General features: G+C 40.8%; 1 protein-coding gene across 4 annotated transcripts in view; it reads right to left on the reverse strand.

The window, feature by feature from the left end:
* The window catches only part of Cog6 (component of oligomeric golgi complex 6), an 86612-nt gene that overhangs the window by 59696 nt on the left and 6589 nt on the right, over positions 1–20327 (reverse strand). For all 4 annotated transcript variants that reach the window (XM_055596803.1, XM_055596806.1, XM_055596805.1 and 1 more), the window contains exons 5-13: positions 19136–19247; positions 17925–18007; positions 17499–17569; positions 15598–15691; positions 10992–11120; positions 10828–10919; positions 8297–8361; positions 4516–4607; positions 2644–2761 (exon numbers count right to left, since the gene is read on the reverse strand). In XM_055596803.1, coding sequence (XP_055452778.1) covers positions 2644–2761; positions 4516–4607; positions 8297–8361; positions 10828–10919; positions 10992–11120; positions 15598–15691; positions 17499–17569; positions 17925–18007; positions 19136–19247 — 856 coding nt within the window. The remainder of the gene's footprint in view (positions 1–2643; positions 2762–4515; positions 4608–8296; positions 8362–10827; positions 10920–10991; positions 11121–15597; positions 15692–17498; positions 17570–17924; positions 18008–19135; positions 19248–20327) is intronic.

The following is a 20327-nucleotide window of genomic DNA, read 5'->3' on the forward strand; positions in this document are numbered from 1 at the left end:
GCATAAAAGTTAATGAATAATTATCATCAGTAGAAAAAGCAGAGTACCTGTGAAACTCCTCTCTCTTTTATGAAAGTAATAACAACAACAAGAAAATGCTATGAGATCCATGAGCAAACAAGAAAATATGGTCCAACAGAAAAACAGAAGCTCTTACTGGTCAAGTTGAAGAACCAAAGGAAAGAATGAAAACAACGGCTGCAACAGACAACCATGACTAAATAAAAATGCTAAGGTGGATACAATAACGGAAATGAAAACTTTACTACAGGGGTTCAGCAACAAATGTGAGGAGGTACAAAAGAATGGCTACCGAACTTGAAGAGGGGCCAACTGAGATTATCCTGATCTATGCAGCAGACAAAAATGGGATGAAATGAAAATAAACAGCACCACATGGGATTCCAACAACATCAGCACAATGCAAGTCCAGAAGAAACAAGCGAAGAAGCAGCAAGTATGTGAAGAAACAGTAGCAGACGACATCCCAAATCTGATGTACACTGATCTGAATGGTCAAGCAGGTGACTGCATCCCAACATAAATCTACTCTGGTCTCTATGGAGACAGAGCATAGCTCAAAAGATAAAGTGAGAGGCTGTGGAGATGGCTCAGTGGTGAAGAGCACAGGCTGCTCTTTCCATAGGACCTGAATTAAATTCCCAGTACCATGATATAGCTCTTAACTGTCTGTAACTCATTAAGATTAACAACCAGTGTTGTTAACAGTGTTGGCATAACCAGAATGCACAAGATGACATATACTTAAGGGTTGGAAGACGTAAAATGTCAGCCAAGAATTCCATTTCTGGGAAATGTATTCTTTACGAACGCAGGAGAAATTGAAACTATTAAAACAAACAAACAAAACAAAAAAACCAAAAATATTTTTCAGTAGTTTTTGATTATATTTTCTTTTCCTCAGTGAATGAAAAAAATAACTGTATGAAGCTATAATTCTAAATTATGTTGGTAGTATGATGCTGTCTTTGATAACAGCAGCATAAGAAAGAACAGAGCTGTATATAAGAAAGAAAGTAAAGGAAGTAATGGAGATAAAGGTGAATAAAAACTCAGACATATAGAAAACAAGAGCAAACCAAACAAATTCGACTATAAGAAAGTCATCCAAATGTAAATGGGTTAAATATACTAATCAAAAGGAAAAGACTGAGGATAAATTTCTTACAAAACCATGGTCAAACTGCATGTTATCTTCTAACAAGCTGAAAGTAAACGGACATTAAAAAATGATATACTTTGCAAAAAATCAAATGAAAGCTGGCATAGCCACATTAATACCAGACAAAACTCAGTAAGGTAAAAGTATCATTAGAAATAAAGGCCATTTACTGACAGTAAAAAGATTAGTGTGAGACTATACAACAGTTACCTCTGTTGCATCTATCAACAGAACCTGAATACAAAGCTGACAAAGGATAATTATTCCTGCTACAGAACTCTGTTCAACACTAGATCATACAGGTCTCTCAGGTTTTGTTGTTCGTATAGAGGAATTTTAATCCAGCAATATGGCTACTCTGGCTGAAATAGAGACACATCTTTAATCCCAAAAGACAGAGATAAGCAGATCTTTGAGTTCAAGACCAGCCTCGTATAGAGCAAGTTTCAGGTTTAAAAACAAACAAACAAACAAAAAACCCTAAATCCAGACGTGCTGATACACGCCTTTAATCCCAGCACAGGATAGATAGAGGCATGCAGATCTCTGAGTTCTAGTCAGTTTTGTTCAGGTAGTTCAGCTGAGTCAGTGAGTTGAGAGGCAGTTCTGTTCATGGAATTCAGAGGCAGTACCAGGAGAGTTTTATAGAGACAGGTTGAAAAGACAAGAAGCTACAAGCATGTGAAGACAGCTGAGCGAGCCAGAGAATAAGAAGGAGTCAGAAGATTAGATTGGTAGAGTTTGAAGCCAAGTAGAGCAAAAAGTCAGAAGCTGAGAGAAACCAGTTTGAATCAGTCAGCTTGGAGAGGGGTTTGAGCCAAAACAGCTGAGTTGAACCAGCCAGCCAGAGTTCAGAAAGAACTAGAAAGGTTGAGCTTATTCAGCAGTAAGTTTCAGAGGCTAAAAACATTCTAGGCCTAGATTAGACTATATAGAGGCTAGAAGCTTCCAGGACTAGGCCTAGGTCAGAAAACGGAAGCAGTAAGCCTCCAAGACAACAATTACATCAAGTGAATAAAAGTTACTTTTACATGTTAGCTTCTATTACATAGTTTGTTTACTCACTTTCATAAGCATTGATGTGTATGACACAGCAGACAAAGCTGCACCATTAGGCGAAACTATGGAACTGATACATCTTGTAAGAGCTCCAGGTTTCACTGTGTCACATCAGCTCTCACTTAAACATAGTTCTAAGCATGCCTTAGCCACACATATTTGTAAAACTTTGTACTGAAAAGTGTTTAAAATTGAAATCTTTAGAAACAAGGTAGTGAAAATCACCTTGAGATTTTTCTCAAATTAGAGTGAAGTTATGCAAATCCAAGAATACGAACTATGACTTGAGGTCCACTAAACTTCCGCAATATGAATTTGAAAAGGGAAAAAGTAATTACTGAAGTCAAAACATGAAACCCCCCATTCAATGGCTGCGGCCCAGGGATGCTGTGCACACCCACCTTGTCCATCAGTTTACTTGCGTGGAGACTCAGGCTACTGAAGAATATTTTTTTGCTTAGCAAGTGCATTTCTTCAATTGTCGTCAGTAGAGTAGCTGCACTATTTCCAACAATGCCACTAAAAACAAAGCATATTCATTTCAGGTTGAAAAAAAAAAAGGCCAGCATAGTTCTGTTCACTGAGCACAGTGCTTTAAAAAGATCCAGACCCGGAGGCTGGAAAGATGCAAAATTCATAAGACTGATTGTTTTCAAGCTTGAGGGTCTGAGTTTGAACCTCTAGTACGCACATAAAAGCCATGTATGGCTGCATGTGCCTGAAACCCCAGCACTGGGGGTCCCAGGAGCCCTTTGACCAACCTAAAAGGGAAACAGGTTCTCAAGGGAATGAGGCAGACAGTGATAGAGGAAGTATCTATCACACTCTCCCCTGGCTCCTCATACAGTTTGGGTGTATGTCACACACATAAACATAAGCATATATACCACAGAGAGAAAAAAGGGGGGAGAGAGAGAGGAGGGAGGGAGGGAAGAGTAGAAGGAGGGTGGAGAGAGGAGTGGAGATATTGACTGAATGACTTAGGCTACAACAGTGAGAACTTGTAACAAAAACAAAAACAGATTTAAATAGGAATACATATGCATGTGTGTGTGATCTATAAATAAAAACAATCACTCTATTTTCATATGAAAACATCAGTTGTCTTTTCATTTGAGTAAGGAGATTAAGAAGGGAAAGAAGCAAACTAAAGTTTGAGCCCATAGCATGAGATCTGAAATGTGAAACTGTGTACATAATTGTTAAGAAGCTTCAGATTCTGAGGTCTCAGGATTTGGGTATGCAGATGAGTGAGATGTTGAACTGGTAAAGGCTTATATAACTATTCCACAGTTCTGGTCCCAAGCATTCTGGGTAAGGTTTGGTCAACCTGCACTGTGCTCAATATTTCATACTTTAGCAAGGCTGTTAGTCAGAACTGACATTTGTGATGTGCAAACACTTTCTTATCTAGCATAATGGACATGCATATTGCTTACATAGCAAAATCTGGTTTTAAGTTGAAGAAAGTCAAGAGTTCTTAGTGATTTGATAACTAGGTTGCATAATGTTGAGTTCTTGTAATTAAAACTAGCATATCTTATCAACAACAGATCTACAAACTATAGCTACTCAAGTCTATACAGCTGCCTAGAAAGCAGTGTATTTACACTCATTATGAAACTCTATTTTGAAAAATTATATTAGCATATTTGGTACTATTAAATTTTCTATTAAAAAAGAAGATTCTTAGATCCATCCAAAGTGTCTTCTCACTTTTTTTGCAAATAGATAAGTATGAATACTTATTTTCTTCACTGATACACTGAAGGGGATTTTAATTTTAATATTTTTAGATAAGACACATGGTTTACAATTCTATAAACTTATTTTTCTGGAGCAAAGATAAAGCTATGTCTATGTTATCACTCATGCAAAACTAAACACTAATAAAGAACTGAGAACACTGGTGTCCAGATGACACAGCTCAGTCATTGTGTTCTAGCTATGATGTGCAGGGCTCTAGTTGTCACAGATCTCATTTACTGATGCACAAAGGCTTACTCTGAAGGTCTACCTTGTTATGCGAGTTTTGGGTGTGTGTGTGTGTCTGTGTGCATCCTTGTGTGTGTGTGTGTGTGTGTGTGTGTGTGTTTTCTCTCTCTCTCTCTGTGGTCATTCATGGAGAAGAAAGGGGAGAATAAATGACATCCGCTACGGAACACAGGTACACTGAGCAAGCACACATGGTTAGTGATACGGACACTAAAAACAAGACTATGTCCTGACTACAGGTAAACAGGGGAGACAAGCACATTTGCTGTTTCAGTTACCTGATTGTATGGTGGTAAAACTTGAGGAGGTTAGAAATTTTATATAACAAAACAGCCCCAGGTTCAGCAAGGATTACTTGTTCGATTCGAACCTATGAAAACATGAAGAAAAAATTTCCTTAACATTTCATAGAAGTATACCTTTTCCTCATTAATGATGGGATATAAATAACATATACATACTCTATATACAATTTCATTATTGTAGCAATCACAAAATGCTTTCTAAATGCCACATATTAAGTCATGAGATACACATTTTAACATAAACTCTTAAAAAAAGTGCCTCAGTCTCTGCAACATTCAGCCTCCGTGATTAACAACAAAAGCCACAGCAGGGTCACTCTGAGGTTCAGCACCACTGTCTAAATAGAGCTAAGACTAAACTGTAGAAGCAACTGCAGCATTCCTAAAAACAGATGATTTAACAGTAACACTCATTAAAGAAAGAAGGAAAGAAAGACAGAGTTTGGGGGAGAGGAAGGAAGGAAAGGAGGAGAGAAAGGAAGAAAGGGAAGATAGAGAATTCGGCCTTGTATCACACTGTTCCTGTTAGCAGATACTAAGAACAGTGTCCAACTGTCCAACTGTAAGGCTAAGGGGACCAAGTCAGATTTAGCTGAAGAGGAACTTACTCTTTCCAGGAATCTTCTAATTAACTCCCACCACTCAGCTACTCTCTCCTTTAGTCTGTTACCAATGATGCTCAGACTATCTATTCTGTCTGTTCTTGAGCGGCTACTCATATGATTATCTTCCTGCTTTCTAAACACAGACAATGTTTCCTGCATCCTCCAATCTCTGCAGCATCTGGTACAACAGCGCACACAGCAGATGTTCAATAAGCCCTCTGAAAGTTGAGGTTTCTCTGTTCTTTGATTTCAGGATATAGATACTGTTAGCAAATATGACTGTATGTGTAACATTTAGTTATGGGCATTAATTTATCTTCACATCTGCATGTTTATGAAAGTGAATCTTCTTTGGCATGAGGCAACAAGAAACAACATTTACACTTAATAATCATCAATTTCCATATGAACACCTCTCTTGGTGTGTGTGTGTGTGTGCACATATGCATGTTGCATGCAGGTATGAGGACCCTTGCATGCCTGTAGAGCCAGCAATCTACATAAGCAGTCTTCTTTTTATCACTGTCAACCTTACTTGGAGCTGGCTGACTAGACAGATGCTCAGCAAGCCCAGAATTCGAATTGTATACAACATCACTAAGAATGTAAACATGGTGTTTTAACATCTTAACACAACTATTACACTATACGGGCATTAAACGTGGATGTGCTTTTCTGGGAAGATGGATGTATAACTCCAGCTCAGTTATCTGGCAATCTGTCTTAGAGAATCTATAGACATAAGAAAATTCTCATTTCTAGTCCCTTCAGTAAGAAAGGAGAATAGAAGGAATGGACATAGGAGGAAATAAAGAGTGAAGTAGGGAAGACAGGACAATGACAAAAGCCCACCTCTTGGAGCCCGGAGCTCTTGAGGGAGAAAGACACTCTGGGTGAAGTCACAGCAGAGACAGAATAAACAGCTGGAAAAGTGGAGAATGACAAATGGCACACAAGGAAATGCCCTTTCTCACAAAGGCCACAGAAGATGCCAGACATTCAGCAAAACTGAAAGTCTTAGGGAATACACAATTTTTGTTAAAAGAGAAAAATAAAACAAACAAAAGAAACTAAAACTGTGACAGCAACAGCAAGGGAAGTTAGAATGGGAAGGGTCAGGGAGGACAAGACCTTGGCAAAGCTTGAGAATAGATAGGGAACTCCTGGTACAGCTCTGACTTCTAAGTATTCAGTGAATCATGGTCCTCAGAGGGACAAGGGAGGCTCAGGCAGATGCTTGAAACACCGATGGGCTACAGGAAATGTAACAGCAGCAAAGCCAGGACATAGGAAATGGGGCAGGGTCGTTCCGTTAGTGCCAGAGCAAGCACTAACGTGGGACAGAGAGGACCAGAGATAGGGAGGAGGAGGAGATGAAAAGGAGAGGGGAGAGGGAGAGACTTCCGTGCTACCTAGGTTTTGATTAACTTGACAGATGCTGGAGTAATTTTGGAAAAGGGAACCTAGCTACCAGATTGGCTTGTGGACAAACCTGTGGTACATTTTTTGGTTGATGACTGACATGGAAAGGCCCAGCTCACTATAGACAGGTGCCACCAATAGACAGGTGGCTCTGGAATATATAACGAAGCAGACTGAGCCATGAGTGAGCAAGCTAATAAGCAGCATCCCTCTGTGGCCTCTCCCTCAACTCCTGCCTCCAGGTTCCTGCCCTGTTTGAGTTCCTGTCCTGAATTCCCTCAGGAATAGACTATGATGTGGAAATATAAGCAAAATAAACCATTTCTTTACCAAGTTGCTTATGGTCATGGTGTTCTATCTTAACAACAGAACCCTTAACCAAGACAACTTTCATCTTAATGAGTATTTTTTTTTAGTGATCTACTTGGTCTATCTCACTAATATAAAATTCATTCTTCTTGATTTTCAAGCAGCTAAACTTCTAATAACATGATAATAGATGTTTTGGCTATTAAGGAGAGTTATAGGAAAATAAAATTGGGGGATGGGTGTTGAGACAGGGTGTCTCTGTGTTGCCCAGACTGGCCCCAAACTTTCTGTGCCATTCAGGTTGGTCTCAAACTCAGTATCTTCCTGTATTAGCCCCCTAGAATGCTGGGATTATAGGTATGTGCCACCACATTTGGCAAGAACTTAATTTCACTCTTTTAATCTCTAGCAGTATACAAAACAAATAAATGTATATGATTGTGAATGTCTGAACATTGCACTGGCAGGAAGTATTCATTTGATGAAAGACATAAAATAATTTCAAAATACTTTTGTTATCACGTTATGATGATATTTGGGTTCACAAACATAATAAATTGTGAAAAGGCAGGTCATCTGAGGTTGTTTGCCTGCATCAAAACACCAAAGAAAATCTTTGAAATAAACAATGTTTAGCTCATGATAAATGATATAAAACTTAATTTCCACATACTGATGAGAAGTCAGTCACTACCAAGCTCTCTGTGACTCCCACTTTCTGTAAATGGAAAGACGTCTGTGGCAGGTGCAAGCTCTGGGAACCACGCACTGCGTCTGCCTCACTTTAGTGCCACCACTGTGCACTGGAGGCCCGTGAGAGCTGGACCATGTGAGTGAGTTACAGCACAGACATGCTCTGCAACAAGGGCAGAATGAGTTCTGAACCTGCTGACTCCAAATCCTGACTCTGCAGGGCAAGTAGTTTGGTAGCAATAGCAACAGGTAAGGATGTTCATATTTGGATTAATCATTTATTAGTATGATTACTATTAAATGTAGCATTCATAGCTGGGCGTGGTGGCACACACCTGTAATCTCAGCACTTGGGGAGGCAGAGGCAGGTGAGCTCTGGGCCAGCCTGGTCTACAAAGCAAGTCCAGGACAGCCAAGGCTACACAGGGAAACCCTATCTCGAAAAACAAAAACAAAACAAAGCAAAACAAAAGCATCACTCATTTGCTGTTTCAGCTGAATCCTTTTCCTTGCCTGCTTATCACTGGCACAGAAACCATAACCTATGAAGTCAGTCACAACTGTAAACTAGGGAATTCCCACTTTGGTTAAACTAAATTGATGGGTTAATTTGACAAAATATAGCTTGATTTAAAGTTATTACGTATCAATTTCTCTGAACTTCTGAAAACACATCAATACTTTGGTCAGATGCTGGAAAACACAATGAAGACAAAACCCTTTACCTTTAGAGGCCGGCACACGCCCTCAGTGATATGCCCAACGACTTCTTGAATATTTTCTTCAACACCTAAAATTAAATAGAACATAATTATATCTTACCACGTTATATCTGACTCTGTAAGTTTTAAGAACTATTACAGGTATTAATTAATGTCATAAATGGCCTTTAAAATAAAGAGCAGCATTTAAGTTCAGTGTCTTTGGGATATTACAAGTTGTAATTTGACATGTTTCTAGCGATGTTAGTAGTAACCAGCCTGTGTCTACAAAGTGCTGACAGTTCGTGCAAGTGATGGTTAAGAGGATGAACCATTTTTGTGACGAAGCTGAGTATGATGCAAAACAAACCCCCATGAGACCCCAGAGCAGGAAGAGGGAAGAGAAGGCGCCACAGGACTCCACATACGCCTTGCTTGAGGCCCAGTGTGGCACCGAGAACAGGCTGAAACCTGACAGCGCAACCCAAGGAAAAGCCGACATTGCTGTGAACTGATTACTGCCAAACACTACCAATTTGTAAGGTGAGGCAGACAGGCAACTACCTTCATTTTCAGAGCAAGGCTCGGAATTCCCCCAACTCTAACTTATCTTCAAGCTTCTAAACATTCTCTCATATGAACTTCTCTACAGGCATTTTCAAAGAAACACATCCCTTCTCTCTTTCTTTTTTTCCTTTGAGGAAGGGTCTTGGCCTAACTATGTTGCCCTGACTGGCCAAGAGCTCACTATGTGTAGACCAGGCCAGCCTCAAACTCATGGAGATCCACCAGCCTCTGCTTCCTGAGTGCTGGGATTAAAGGTGCGTACCACTATGCTCAGTCTGGAAATGCATTCTTTTAAAACTGGGTAATAGGATGGTAACAAAAGAAGAAAAGATACAGAGCGTGGCTGGTGTGGTGTTCCATGCTATATGAAGCAGGAGCGACAGGAGAAGGCCAGTCTGAGATGCACAGCATGGAAAACCATGTCTCACACAGACAAACAATGCAAACTTTGTACCAATCTAACACATGCTGCATCCAATCTCAGTACTACAGAGCTGAGTCTGTGACATCAAGTGTCACCAATTTGTGCATGGCTTCCCCCACAAACCACCTCAGGAGCCACAGTGATGTATGGCCACATTACAAACCCAGTCAGATGATACCAGGAATAGTATTTTCCTCTACTTCCTATCAAAACCAGAACATCGTTAACTTACACACTAAAACCCCAGCTCTAAAATAAAATAAATCTCTTATAATGATTGCTCTCAGCTACTTGAATAGATTTCAGAATTGCACAAATACTTGGATATATATATATATATATATATATATATATATATATATATATATATATATATATATATATATATGCGGGCATTTCTAATGTGGTTTAAATGAGGCAGAAGTGTGGACTGGGCCCAAATTGATTCAAACGGGAATAGGAACAAGAGTGCCTAAGGCCACCAGTTTATCTCTCTGCTGCTGACTGTGGTTCATTACAATAGAATACCAGCATCATCTCTCTCTGCTTCTGACTGTGAACCACTATGATGGAGGACCAGGTCAACTCTGCTTCTGACTGTGGACCACTGTGATGGAACACTATGATGGAGGACCAGGTTAACTCTGCTTCTGACTGTGGACCACTATGATGGAGGACCAGGTCAACTCTTGGCTTCTGACTGTGGACCACTATGACCGACCACCTCTCACCCCTGTTCTCATGTCTTCCCTACCACAATGGAACCCTTTCCTTCAGTCAGAAATTTTATCACAGCAACCAAAAGAAGTAGCTAATATACCTCTTAAGAAAGTTACAAATAAAAGCCAAGCGCAGTGGCACACGCCTGTAATCCCAGCAGTCGGGAAGGCAGAGGCAGGCAGATCGCTGTGAGTTCAAGGCCTGCCTGGCCTACAAAGCGAATCTAGGACAGCCAGAGCTATACAGAGAAACACTGTCTCAAAAAACAAAAAACCAACCAACCAAACAAAACCCAAAAGTTATAACTAAGAAAATTACAAATTTTATAGGAATCAACAACTCTGGAATATAGTCATTGCTCTCTCTTCAATCTCAAACAAACATTTTAAGCACCTGTGGTAATTATCAAGAGAAGAAAGAACAAAAAACAAAGAACTTTAGAACAGTCCTTTAAGAAAGAAAAGAGTCGGGGTGATACAAATGAACAATTACAGCTTAGTGACATAAGCAACACTCAGGCTGTTCACTGCATGCTCACCTCTCAGCCTGATGCTGAGGGTCTGAGGAATGTATGCGGGGCACTCTGACCATGTCTTACCTGAAAACAGCAGGGCAGTGGAAGGCAAGTGGACCCTAACCTTGAATGGCTGCGCAACAGATGACAAACAGAAATCTATTAGGCGCGTGTGTGTGTGCGTGCGCATGTGTGTGGTGGGTTGTCTAAGGACAACAAGATGTTTATATGCCAGCTAAGTGTGAAGTGTTTATCTCAATGAGGACAGAAAGGGAAGCACAGAAGCCGTGCACCCTGTCTCTATTGTGCTCTAACTGTCAGCACACTCACCCTGTGCAGTTACTTGCTTTAAGAGAGCTTCCAGATGTTCCTTCTCAGAGGCAGTAGCTTGATGGAGCCAGGCCAGCATATCTCCCACATACCTAAAGAGAACCACCTGTTAGCGAAGATGCCCAGGGAAAAGCGTAAAATCCTCTTAGTATCAATCACTATACCTTAAAGGGTCATGCGAGTGCATTTCAATGGGTCTAGGGGTACCTCCTGGCCCTCCTCTTGTGAGAGCATCAATAAACCCACGAACAACGGTACTTCGCCTGGCCGTTCCAAATTCATCTAACGTGTACCTAGAAGAAACACATGATGTGAGAAGTAGCTGCTTCCCACCAACACTCTGCACTCGATGCTGAAGATCAGCAAGACAGGAAGCTTGGTCAGGTATACCCTCCTCAAGCAGTACCAGCTTGCAAACTAAAAGTTACAAATCATTTTAGCATGCTGGGATTTCAATCAAGATGTACACATTTTACTCCTTAACAAAAGAATGCTCTGGACGAAGAGCAGCAGCAGCAGCAGCAGCAGCAGCAGCAGCAGCAGCAGCAACAGGAACAGCTGGCTTGTTCCATGGCAGCTAAAACATGATGCCCTAGAGATTACAGAAAGCCATAGTTCTAGCTGGTTAGAATTTTGCAGCAAAACATAAAGACCTTTTGTTTTTATTTTTTTAATATTACAAAAATTCTCATTATGTTACTATTACTTAGCCTAAAAAATGAGCCCAAAATTGCTAATTTTAAAAGCTTATTTTGACTCAAACAAGACATATCAGTTGTTCGATGCTGGCTATGTATGAACAGCAACGATCTTTTTTCTTACATTAAAAGTCACCCAATTATTGCTGAAAATGGGAGAAAATTTTTCCATTGTGGATGAACTGACAGGAGAAGGAAAGCTACAAAAAAGGTGATCTAGGATAAATCTGTAGAGATGGCTAGAATCAGCTCCTGTTTCCTAATATAACTGCCATTCTTTATGCTCTTCTTTATATTCTATACACAGCAAAAATTTTAATAATGTAAAGTCAGCATATTCCATAGCACAATTTTTTAAATCCCTAAAGAGTATTCTGATGGTGAAAATATTGGGAATGAATTCAATAGCAAACAAAATTTACCAGTTTCCCCAAGATGTCCAGGAGAACTACTTTTTTATGCTACATTGCTTTCTGTATGATGTTGTAGATGTAACAAAAACTCCATGTTTTGTTAAACATAAGAACGCTGTTGGATGCACTTATTACTGACATAATTTCCAACTGAACAGGGAGTGAACTGACAGATAGCTAGAGTTTTTGGGAACATGGACAGCTTCTGAGGACTGCTCACCCTAGTTCTGAGATCACTGTAGTACATCATAGCAGAGAGAGGGAGAATGCACGGATCAGACAAAGCTCTGCTACACCATACAATGTCTTTCTTACATTTACTTTCTACACTTTAAACTAAATTAGAACCAAAAAATCCACTTTTGTGTTCTTTCTTGTGCTCTTCAATCACGCATTGAAACCACTCAGTATTCTAAAGGGAGTATGTTTATCAGGCCTGGTAAATACTGGGATTTAACCTGTATAATTACATGAAGTCTCATTTAACATTGAAGTCAACCCTACTACAGGATAAATATAATTTCTGAAAAACAGCAGGAGGCAGAAAGAACCTTCAATGAGTCTTTATACATGGAGCATCCATCTCAGAGACAGATAAAAACAAAATAGGACTTTCCCAACAAAGATCAAAACTTCACAATGTAGCTTTTATAAGAGTGAATATTAAAAATACATAAATACTATAACCTTCTGGCCAAAAAGCAAATTAAAAGAAAAGAATACTGTCGAATCTCCTTTTTGGAATACAACACAAATTCATAAGAACTAAAGAAGAATCAGCTTCGTACAGGCCACCACCCTCTGGGGTAACTTGTACTCTTCAGGCTTACTAAAGATAAAAAGGTAGCAATTAGTTTTAAAAACTTCCATTTATACTCAGCCTTAAAAGCAGTATGTGTACATGGCTGCTCTGGGTTCATTTCTGCTGCTGCGATAAACACCGCCACCACACTGACCCACAACTGTGGAGAGGAAGGAGTTTATTGTAGTTCACGGTCTGTCTTCAAGGCAGGAACTGGAAGCAGGTCACAGCACACCCACAGTGGAGTGAGAAGAGGTACCTACTGCATGCTTGCAGCCTCATCTGATGCTTTAGCTTCACAAGCCTCCTTCCTTCCTGCACAGCTCACACCCAGTCTATGAAATGGTGCCACCACATCCAGGTTAGTCTTCCTTATCAATTAATAGTCAGGCCAAGCCTGCCCCACCCTGGCATGTCCATCGAGATGAGGATGTCCAGCCAGATGAGGATTATTCCTTCTTGGGGCTCTCTTTCCAGGTGGTCCCGTGTTAACAATGAAAACTGACAGGTACAGTGGTTTAGTAATATAACACATCACCATTACAGTCACAACGAAGAAACACAAGCTAGGCAGCATGCTCAAGGACTTCAACTGACATTTTCTTGTGAGCGATGCCTATTCTCCAGAGGACCACATACTGCTCAGATGGTGAAGTTCATACACTGCCCCCTGCTGTGAAGAAACAGGAAACACCCCACAGCTGACGCTGGCATGACTTTTCCCTTTCTTAGCATTTACCACAGCCTAACGAGTGGCCTACTTTCCTACTCAACTCAACCTCCAACATCTCTCACCACCTTCCAGAGTTTATCACTACCCTGTTGGTCCATGCTTTGAGAAGAACAAATCTTTGCGTCCTTGCTTAGCCACAGCTTTCTGCCCGCCTTCACATTAGTTAGAAATGTCTGACACTCAGTGACGTGCTCAGCACTAATTAGGCACCTACTGAAAGGAGCCCTCTACAGCCTTGGAAAACAGGCACCATTACTATCCTCATTCCACCAACTAGGAACTAAAGCACACAGAGGCTCAAGAGCTCAGCCAGGATATCTGACCCAAAAATCCACCCTAAGAGCTCAGTGCCTGAGGTCTGAGGAGACAGTTCATCGATAGAGGACCTGCCACACAACCATGAGGATCTAGATTCAAGTATCCAGCATCCAGGAAAAAGCCAGGCATGACGATGCACACTTGAAATCACAATACTGAGGGAGTAGAAACAGAGGATCCCTGCAGCTCGCTGGCCAACTGGTCATTCAGAATGTGTGAGCTCTGGCTTAAGTGAGGGATCCCACCTCACAAAATAAAAAACAACAATTATAGCAGCAATAATAATAATAATGACTATGATGATGTTCACTGGCAAGACACTGAATACTGACCTAAGATACAGGTAGTCTAGGTGCCCATCAACAGATGAATGCATTGAAAATGTGGTACATACATAGCCCAGAGCATTAACAACCACAAAGAAGCACGAAATCTTCCCTTTGCACAAAAGATGTCATTTTAAGCAAAGTAAGCCAGACAGATAGCCAAGTTTAGCAAATTGTGAAAACAATCCCTACCTCTAAAAACCCCTGCTCTGAAGCAAGGCCTACCAGGAACAGAAGGTAGGCAGGGGAAGAGAGCCAAGTAGATGTTACCAACACACACGGGGTGCCTGTATGGAAATGATCAGTGAAGGCACTGAAAACATTACCTCTGAACCAGGATAAACCTGCAGCCGATGCAGCACTTGCTTAACCCAAGCACAAATGTGCAAGGACTCAAGACTGTGCTGAGCACTGCCAGGACGATCAGGTGGAAGGGAACAGCAAGGCTACAAAGCTACGGATTAAAAGTCAGCACCAGCTTGTCACAGATGCACACCAGCTCGCAGCCAGGTCTCACCACCTTCACACCCACTATCTATCCAAGTGGAATAACCTGCTTCTCCCAGGAGCCACCTCTTCAACACTATTTCCCTTAGGAAGAGCATCCTGATGGTCATTGCCCTCTCTTATCTCAGGACACATGGCACATACACCTGGAACATGGCATTCAGACTGCTATTAAAATCGATTTGTTTAGGTGACATTGTGGAGTTACAGGAGTATGAGGGAAGCATTGATTGATGCTCTACCCTTTTACTCCAAACAGGGCCTACCCGGTAACATGAACTTGTAAGTTATGGGACAATGCTGACATTTCAAACAGCACCCTGGCACAGCATCCATGTTCTGTGATGTAACCATGTAAACATCCACGGAAGGGGACCCTCCAAGGGGTGGCTCTGCATGAACCATGGCCATCTCCCAGAGCATCAACACTTGCTGTCCTTACGGCTGGCTTTTACTCTGCTCCAGAGCTTTAAAAATGCACTGACTTTGGTTTTATGAGTACTATTAAGATACAGAATTTAAAAATCAATGCACAGGGCTCCCAACCAAAGCATTAGTCTGAAGATCTTGGCTGGCAAAGTTACAAAATCAAAGACCTGGACATTAAAAAATGGCCCACTGATAAAACCCTGACTATGAATATTCTTTTTTCTTCTCAGAGTATCTATATCATATCATACAATACATGACTGTCTTCTCTCAGGGCTGTGCTGCTCCAGGGGTTTTAGTAATGAACGATTCCAAAAGAGTTAATGATATGGCAAACTGGCTAAGCCACCTGGCTGCCACCTAACTAAAGACAATCATACTGCAGGGACACCTTGGTCTTCCTTTACTACATTCAGCATTCACAGAACCTGGTGCTCCACAGACACACACTGAGAAGTGAAGTATCACCGAGCATCACTGTTAGACACGAATTTGATACTACCACAATTGAGGTAATGATTAAAGGCAAAGCAGCATGTCTTACTTGTACAAGACAGGCCTGTCCTGCAGGGCTTCCATGGCCTGGGTTAAAACTACAGACACATCACAGGACTCTTGAGTCAATGCTCTGCATTCACCTGGAAAATAATCAGCATTATAACTCCTGCTGTCTGTTCACACTGCCAGCGCTTTTCTTCAGGAGCAATCACTACTTTATTTTGTGCCTGTTTTAACTATACAGTGCTTGCAAATCCCTACCATGTTCAAAGAACTGAAAACTTATTGACTGAGAGATGCTGAGGCACCTTAACATGGCTCCACTATCCCCGGGAACCAAGGCTGCACAGCTGGCCAATGCTAGCTTGGATACTAAGGGAGCACAAAGAAATCTAAGGTAATGTCCCACCTTTGAGGAAGTGGATTCCAGCCACAAGGATATGACAAACATGGAAAAAGTTGCATCACAAAACAGCAGCAAGTCAATGCATGCTAATAATCCCACTGGCTGCCTCTCAGTGACGGCCACTGCATCACAGTGGGCCTGTACTTCAGGGGCACTTGGAACCTCACACTGTCTTGAAGACTAAGACCTGGACACAGAGAGGGAAAGAGCAGTCCACATGGGAGCAGACCGTATACACAGGAAGAGGTAGAACACAAGGAATCTAGACCTTACACCAACAAAGCAAAGGACTAGAGTGCAGTCCAGTGTTATACAGATACATCCAGATAACGAGAGAAACTCCAGCCTTCACACCAGTCGGCTGTGCTAACTACTAACCTACTAACACTGCACACTCACACTCCATTATCAATTAATGTAACTGTCTTCCCCGATTTAACACACTATTTTGCAAACATTAAACTAAAACATTTAAAAAGCAAAGTGTTTTAGTCTATCTTGTAGGACTTCCATGGCTTAAATCAACATTGGAGACATAGCACAGGACTCTCGTATCTAGGAAATAACCTCTGAAGATACCCACACTCAGGTTTCTGGCAGCTGTGAGTGTTACTGCTTTAGGTGGCAAGAGGAACATGCAGATGGACTGAAAATAAAAGGCCTTGACACTGGGGTGTGTTCTCACACTGCCTAGTAAAAGGTAATCACATAGCCCCTAAATAGAAAAGAGGCCATGAACTATCAGAAATAGGAAATGGGGAGAAGAAAAATGGAAGTGACTTGGGCAGACATGTGGGCTGTGAAGATGGGAGAAGACACTGATGAAGATGGATCACATAAGAAAGCAAGCTAGTGAAAGCCCCAGTGACAGCGAGCAAGGCAAGCTCAAGACTTCGTTCTTACAGCCGCAGCCAAACCAACTGGTCTAACAAGTGAACTACAGAGGGACAGAAGCACCTGAACAGGCCAGCCCAGCACGGTAATGGTACCATGGCGAGAGCCAGGCCTAACTTCTGACTGACTGCTAAGATGACATAGTAATCACTGTATCTCAGTCTGTGGTGACTTCTCACAGTGGACTAGAAAATTAATTCATCACTTACAACATTACAGCTACATAAATAGCAAGAGCTGCCCAATCAAACACTGCCTTTACTGTTTTCCTTTAGAGCAGAAACACTTTTCACTTCTCTCCCTCTTCAGCGACATTCCTGATAAAAACAATGACTGTATGTGAACATGTAAAGTTTGCTCTGCTTTGTAAGAACTATCAGTTAGAGACCGAGAGCACACGATGCTCTGGCAGAGTTCAGTTCCTAGTACCATGTGGGAGGCTCAACACCATGTATGACTGGAGCTCCAGGGGAACCAATACCCTGTTCTGGCCTCTGTGGGCACATGAACTCATGTGCATACTCTACACAAATAAAAACACTTTTCAAAAAACCAAAGGAAGGCCAAGTGAAATTTTAAGAATTAAATACCAATATACATAAAAAACAAACAAACAAACAAACAAAAAAACAAAACAAAACACTTACTTTGAGCCCATCGATAAAGTCTTTCATAAGCTGTTTCCTGAAGCAAGGCCATCTGTTCCATAATCTCCAAACTTAAGTGAAAATTAAAGAGTTATTACAATGTAAACTTTAGTTAACAGTTGTATCTAAGGATTTAATTATTTATATTTAATCACATAACAGTTTGGCCCTTATTAACTTTTTGTCATTTTATGGAATTTTTCAATAATTTTTTTTTTTACAGTTCAGTAAATGCCAAATTTTAATTCCATCAGTTAATTCCCACTGTTCTTTCAGTCAAGCATATTATAAATTTCCACCTTTCCCAAAGACAAATGAAGATTGAATTCCTATTTCAAAGAACATAGTTTCAAAAAGAACCTAGAATGCTCTAAAAGTTTACAAATGCAAGCAGCAGTGCAACTGGTTTACCCAGCACCTACTCACCCTGCTGTCTGTTGGTTGGTTCGCAGAAGAACTTTGACATCATTATGAATCTGTTTCACTCTTCCCAACGCCTTGAAAAAGTCCTTTAAAATTAAAAATGTCATTAAAAAAACTGTGTTTTCAGGAAAAACTATACTAGTCTAAATTAAAAAATCACTACAAAGACGAAACAAAACCCTACCTAATGAGTCTTTCACAGCTTTTGACTGTGGTTTTATAGAAGGCATGATGCGTACCTACTTCTGCGCATTTTAAGGCTGACACTAATTACCATGTAACAAACAGTGTGCTAGTTACCAGCGATAGATAATCTGTGAAGACTAGGCCCCTGTCCTCAGCAAGCACACAGTCGAGTGAGAGGATACCCAGGAACAGCCTAGCCCTGCAGTCACTTATGTCTCTGCCACAGATACATTCCTGCTCCCTCACCAAGGAACAAAGAACGTAAGACGCTCACTAAACAGACAAGACTCAGCTGGAAAGGCTTGGGAGTTAGGAGACAGAAAGAGTCCTTTCTGGACAAATTGCAGGACTTTAAGGAAAAAGAAGACAACAGCCTTTGAGAGGTTTAGCTCTGTCATTCAGTCTGCAAAGTGTTGCTAGGCATTAAAACAGAGGAAAAAACAAGAAAACTCCAACTTAAAAAAGATAAAGTTATGAAAGAAAACATACACAATGTCTCATTATCCTAATGAAAACGGGAATAAAGAGCGCATGTATATGCAGCCTTTACACTCAAAACGGCGATTTAAGAAGCTAAATCCTTGCATTTCCAGGTCAGAAATATCCTATGTAGATTAGGCTGGCCTCAAACTTCAGAGATCTGCCAACCTTTGTTTTCTACATGCTGGAATTAAAGGCAGGTGTGTGCTACCACATCAGACTGATAATCAGAAAAAATTATTTTAAATATAGAACTAAAAATACAGTTTGCACAAGGAGCAGTTAACAAGTAAAACAAGTTCATGAAGTATCAGAGGTGGAAAGACCAGGTGGTAGTTATGTTGTGCTCTAACTTAAAACAAAACAAAAATACATGTGTAACTTTGAAATAACCCCTCCAAACTAATTAAAATATATGCCTTAATTTCGTATGTAGAAATGTCTCCACATTGAATTTTTTTTAGATGGGAAAGTTAAGCTTTTAAAATTGCATCATCCCTGTAGCACTTATAATTACTACACTCTAGGTGACCCTGACAGACATGTACCTCAGTAACGGGGCCTCCTCTTGTGCCCCGGAGAAGACTCATTTCATCAGAAGTCAGCTGGAACTTGGATAAAAAGGCATCTGCAACTTGTGCTCTAATTTCTAATCTTTGGCTGTAACAACAAGAAAAACGAAGTATATTACACTGCTTTACACTGCTACAAGGCCAACAACATCCCTGACAGAGTATCTTACAGAACAAGACAAAGCTGTGAGAGACTCTCAACAAGACAGCCTTGTTTCCACTGCAGATACTGCAGGGTCATCAGCAGGCATGGGATGAAATCATTCAACGCTACCAGGCACGCAGGTGACATAACTAGCTTCAACTGCTCCGCCCTGCTTATCTGCATATACTAAAAGGTACTGTTCATCATGTAAAGCAAGAAATACATTAACAAATGGCGCCTGTACCGATTTACAGTCTCTTTCAGAGTCTATTTTCTGAAACATAAATACGCTCTTGATTTTAAACAATTTCTCTTATTTATAATATCCTGATGAAGAGCTTAAGATAGCCTGAATATAACTCCATTTTGAAATAAAGATCTTGATGGGAACTGAATTCAGGTACCAGGAAATATCACAGAATGTACACCTGGCAGAAAACAAAGTTAACTCTCCTAGCAAAAGCCTCCAGGAAATATAACAGAATAAATGCTTCATAGAAAATAGAGACAAACTCCCTGGCAATAATCAATGGGAATCAGTTGAGAATCGGGTGGGAAAATTCTCCCCAATGTTTCAGATATGGTTTAGAAAAATAGCCATTGTGATTATATGCCTTAGCTATTGTGATTATGTGCCTCAGAAAAGGTCACCCCGCCCTGCTAAACTTTACCCAATTCTGTAACGCCAAGGCTTGTGCCCCCCTGCTTGCTGCCATGGAAACCCCCGGCTCACAGACTTTCCCTTTAAAAATCCTGTTCACTCAGAACTCGGGTCCCACTTCTCTACTGCTGCACCAGTGAGACTCGGGTCCCGAGTTCGATCGCTCTCGTAATAAAGCTCTCTTGTAATTGTATCGAGTCGTCTCCTGGTGGTCTCTGAGGGTCCCGTGAACCTGGCATAACACTAACATCTATGTTTTCAAGTAAAACACACAGCAAACAAAAATCAGTTGTGTGTTTGTATTTTAGCATGGCAGGGCAAACACTCGTTAAGTCAAAAAGATGAATTTCTACTCAGGCCTT

This window comes from Psammomys obesus, unplaced genomic scaffold, assembly GCF_907164565.1.
Source record: "Psammomys obesus unplaced genomic scaffold, mPsaObe1.curated_primary_1811, whole genome shotgun sequence".
Lineage (NCBI taxonomy): Eukaryota > Metazoa > Chordata > Mammalia > Rodentia > Muridae > Psammomys > Psammomys obesus.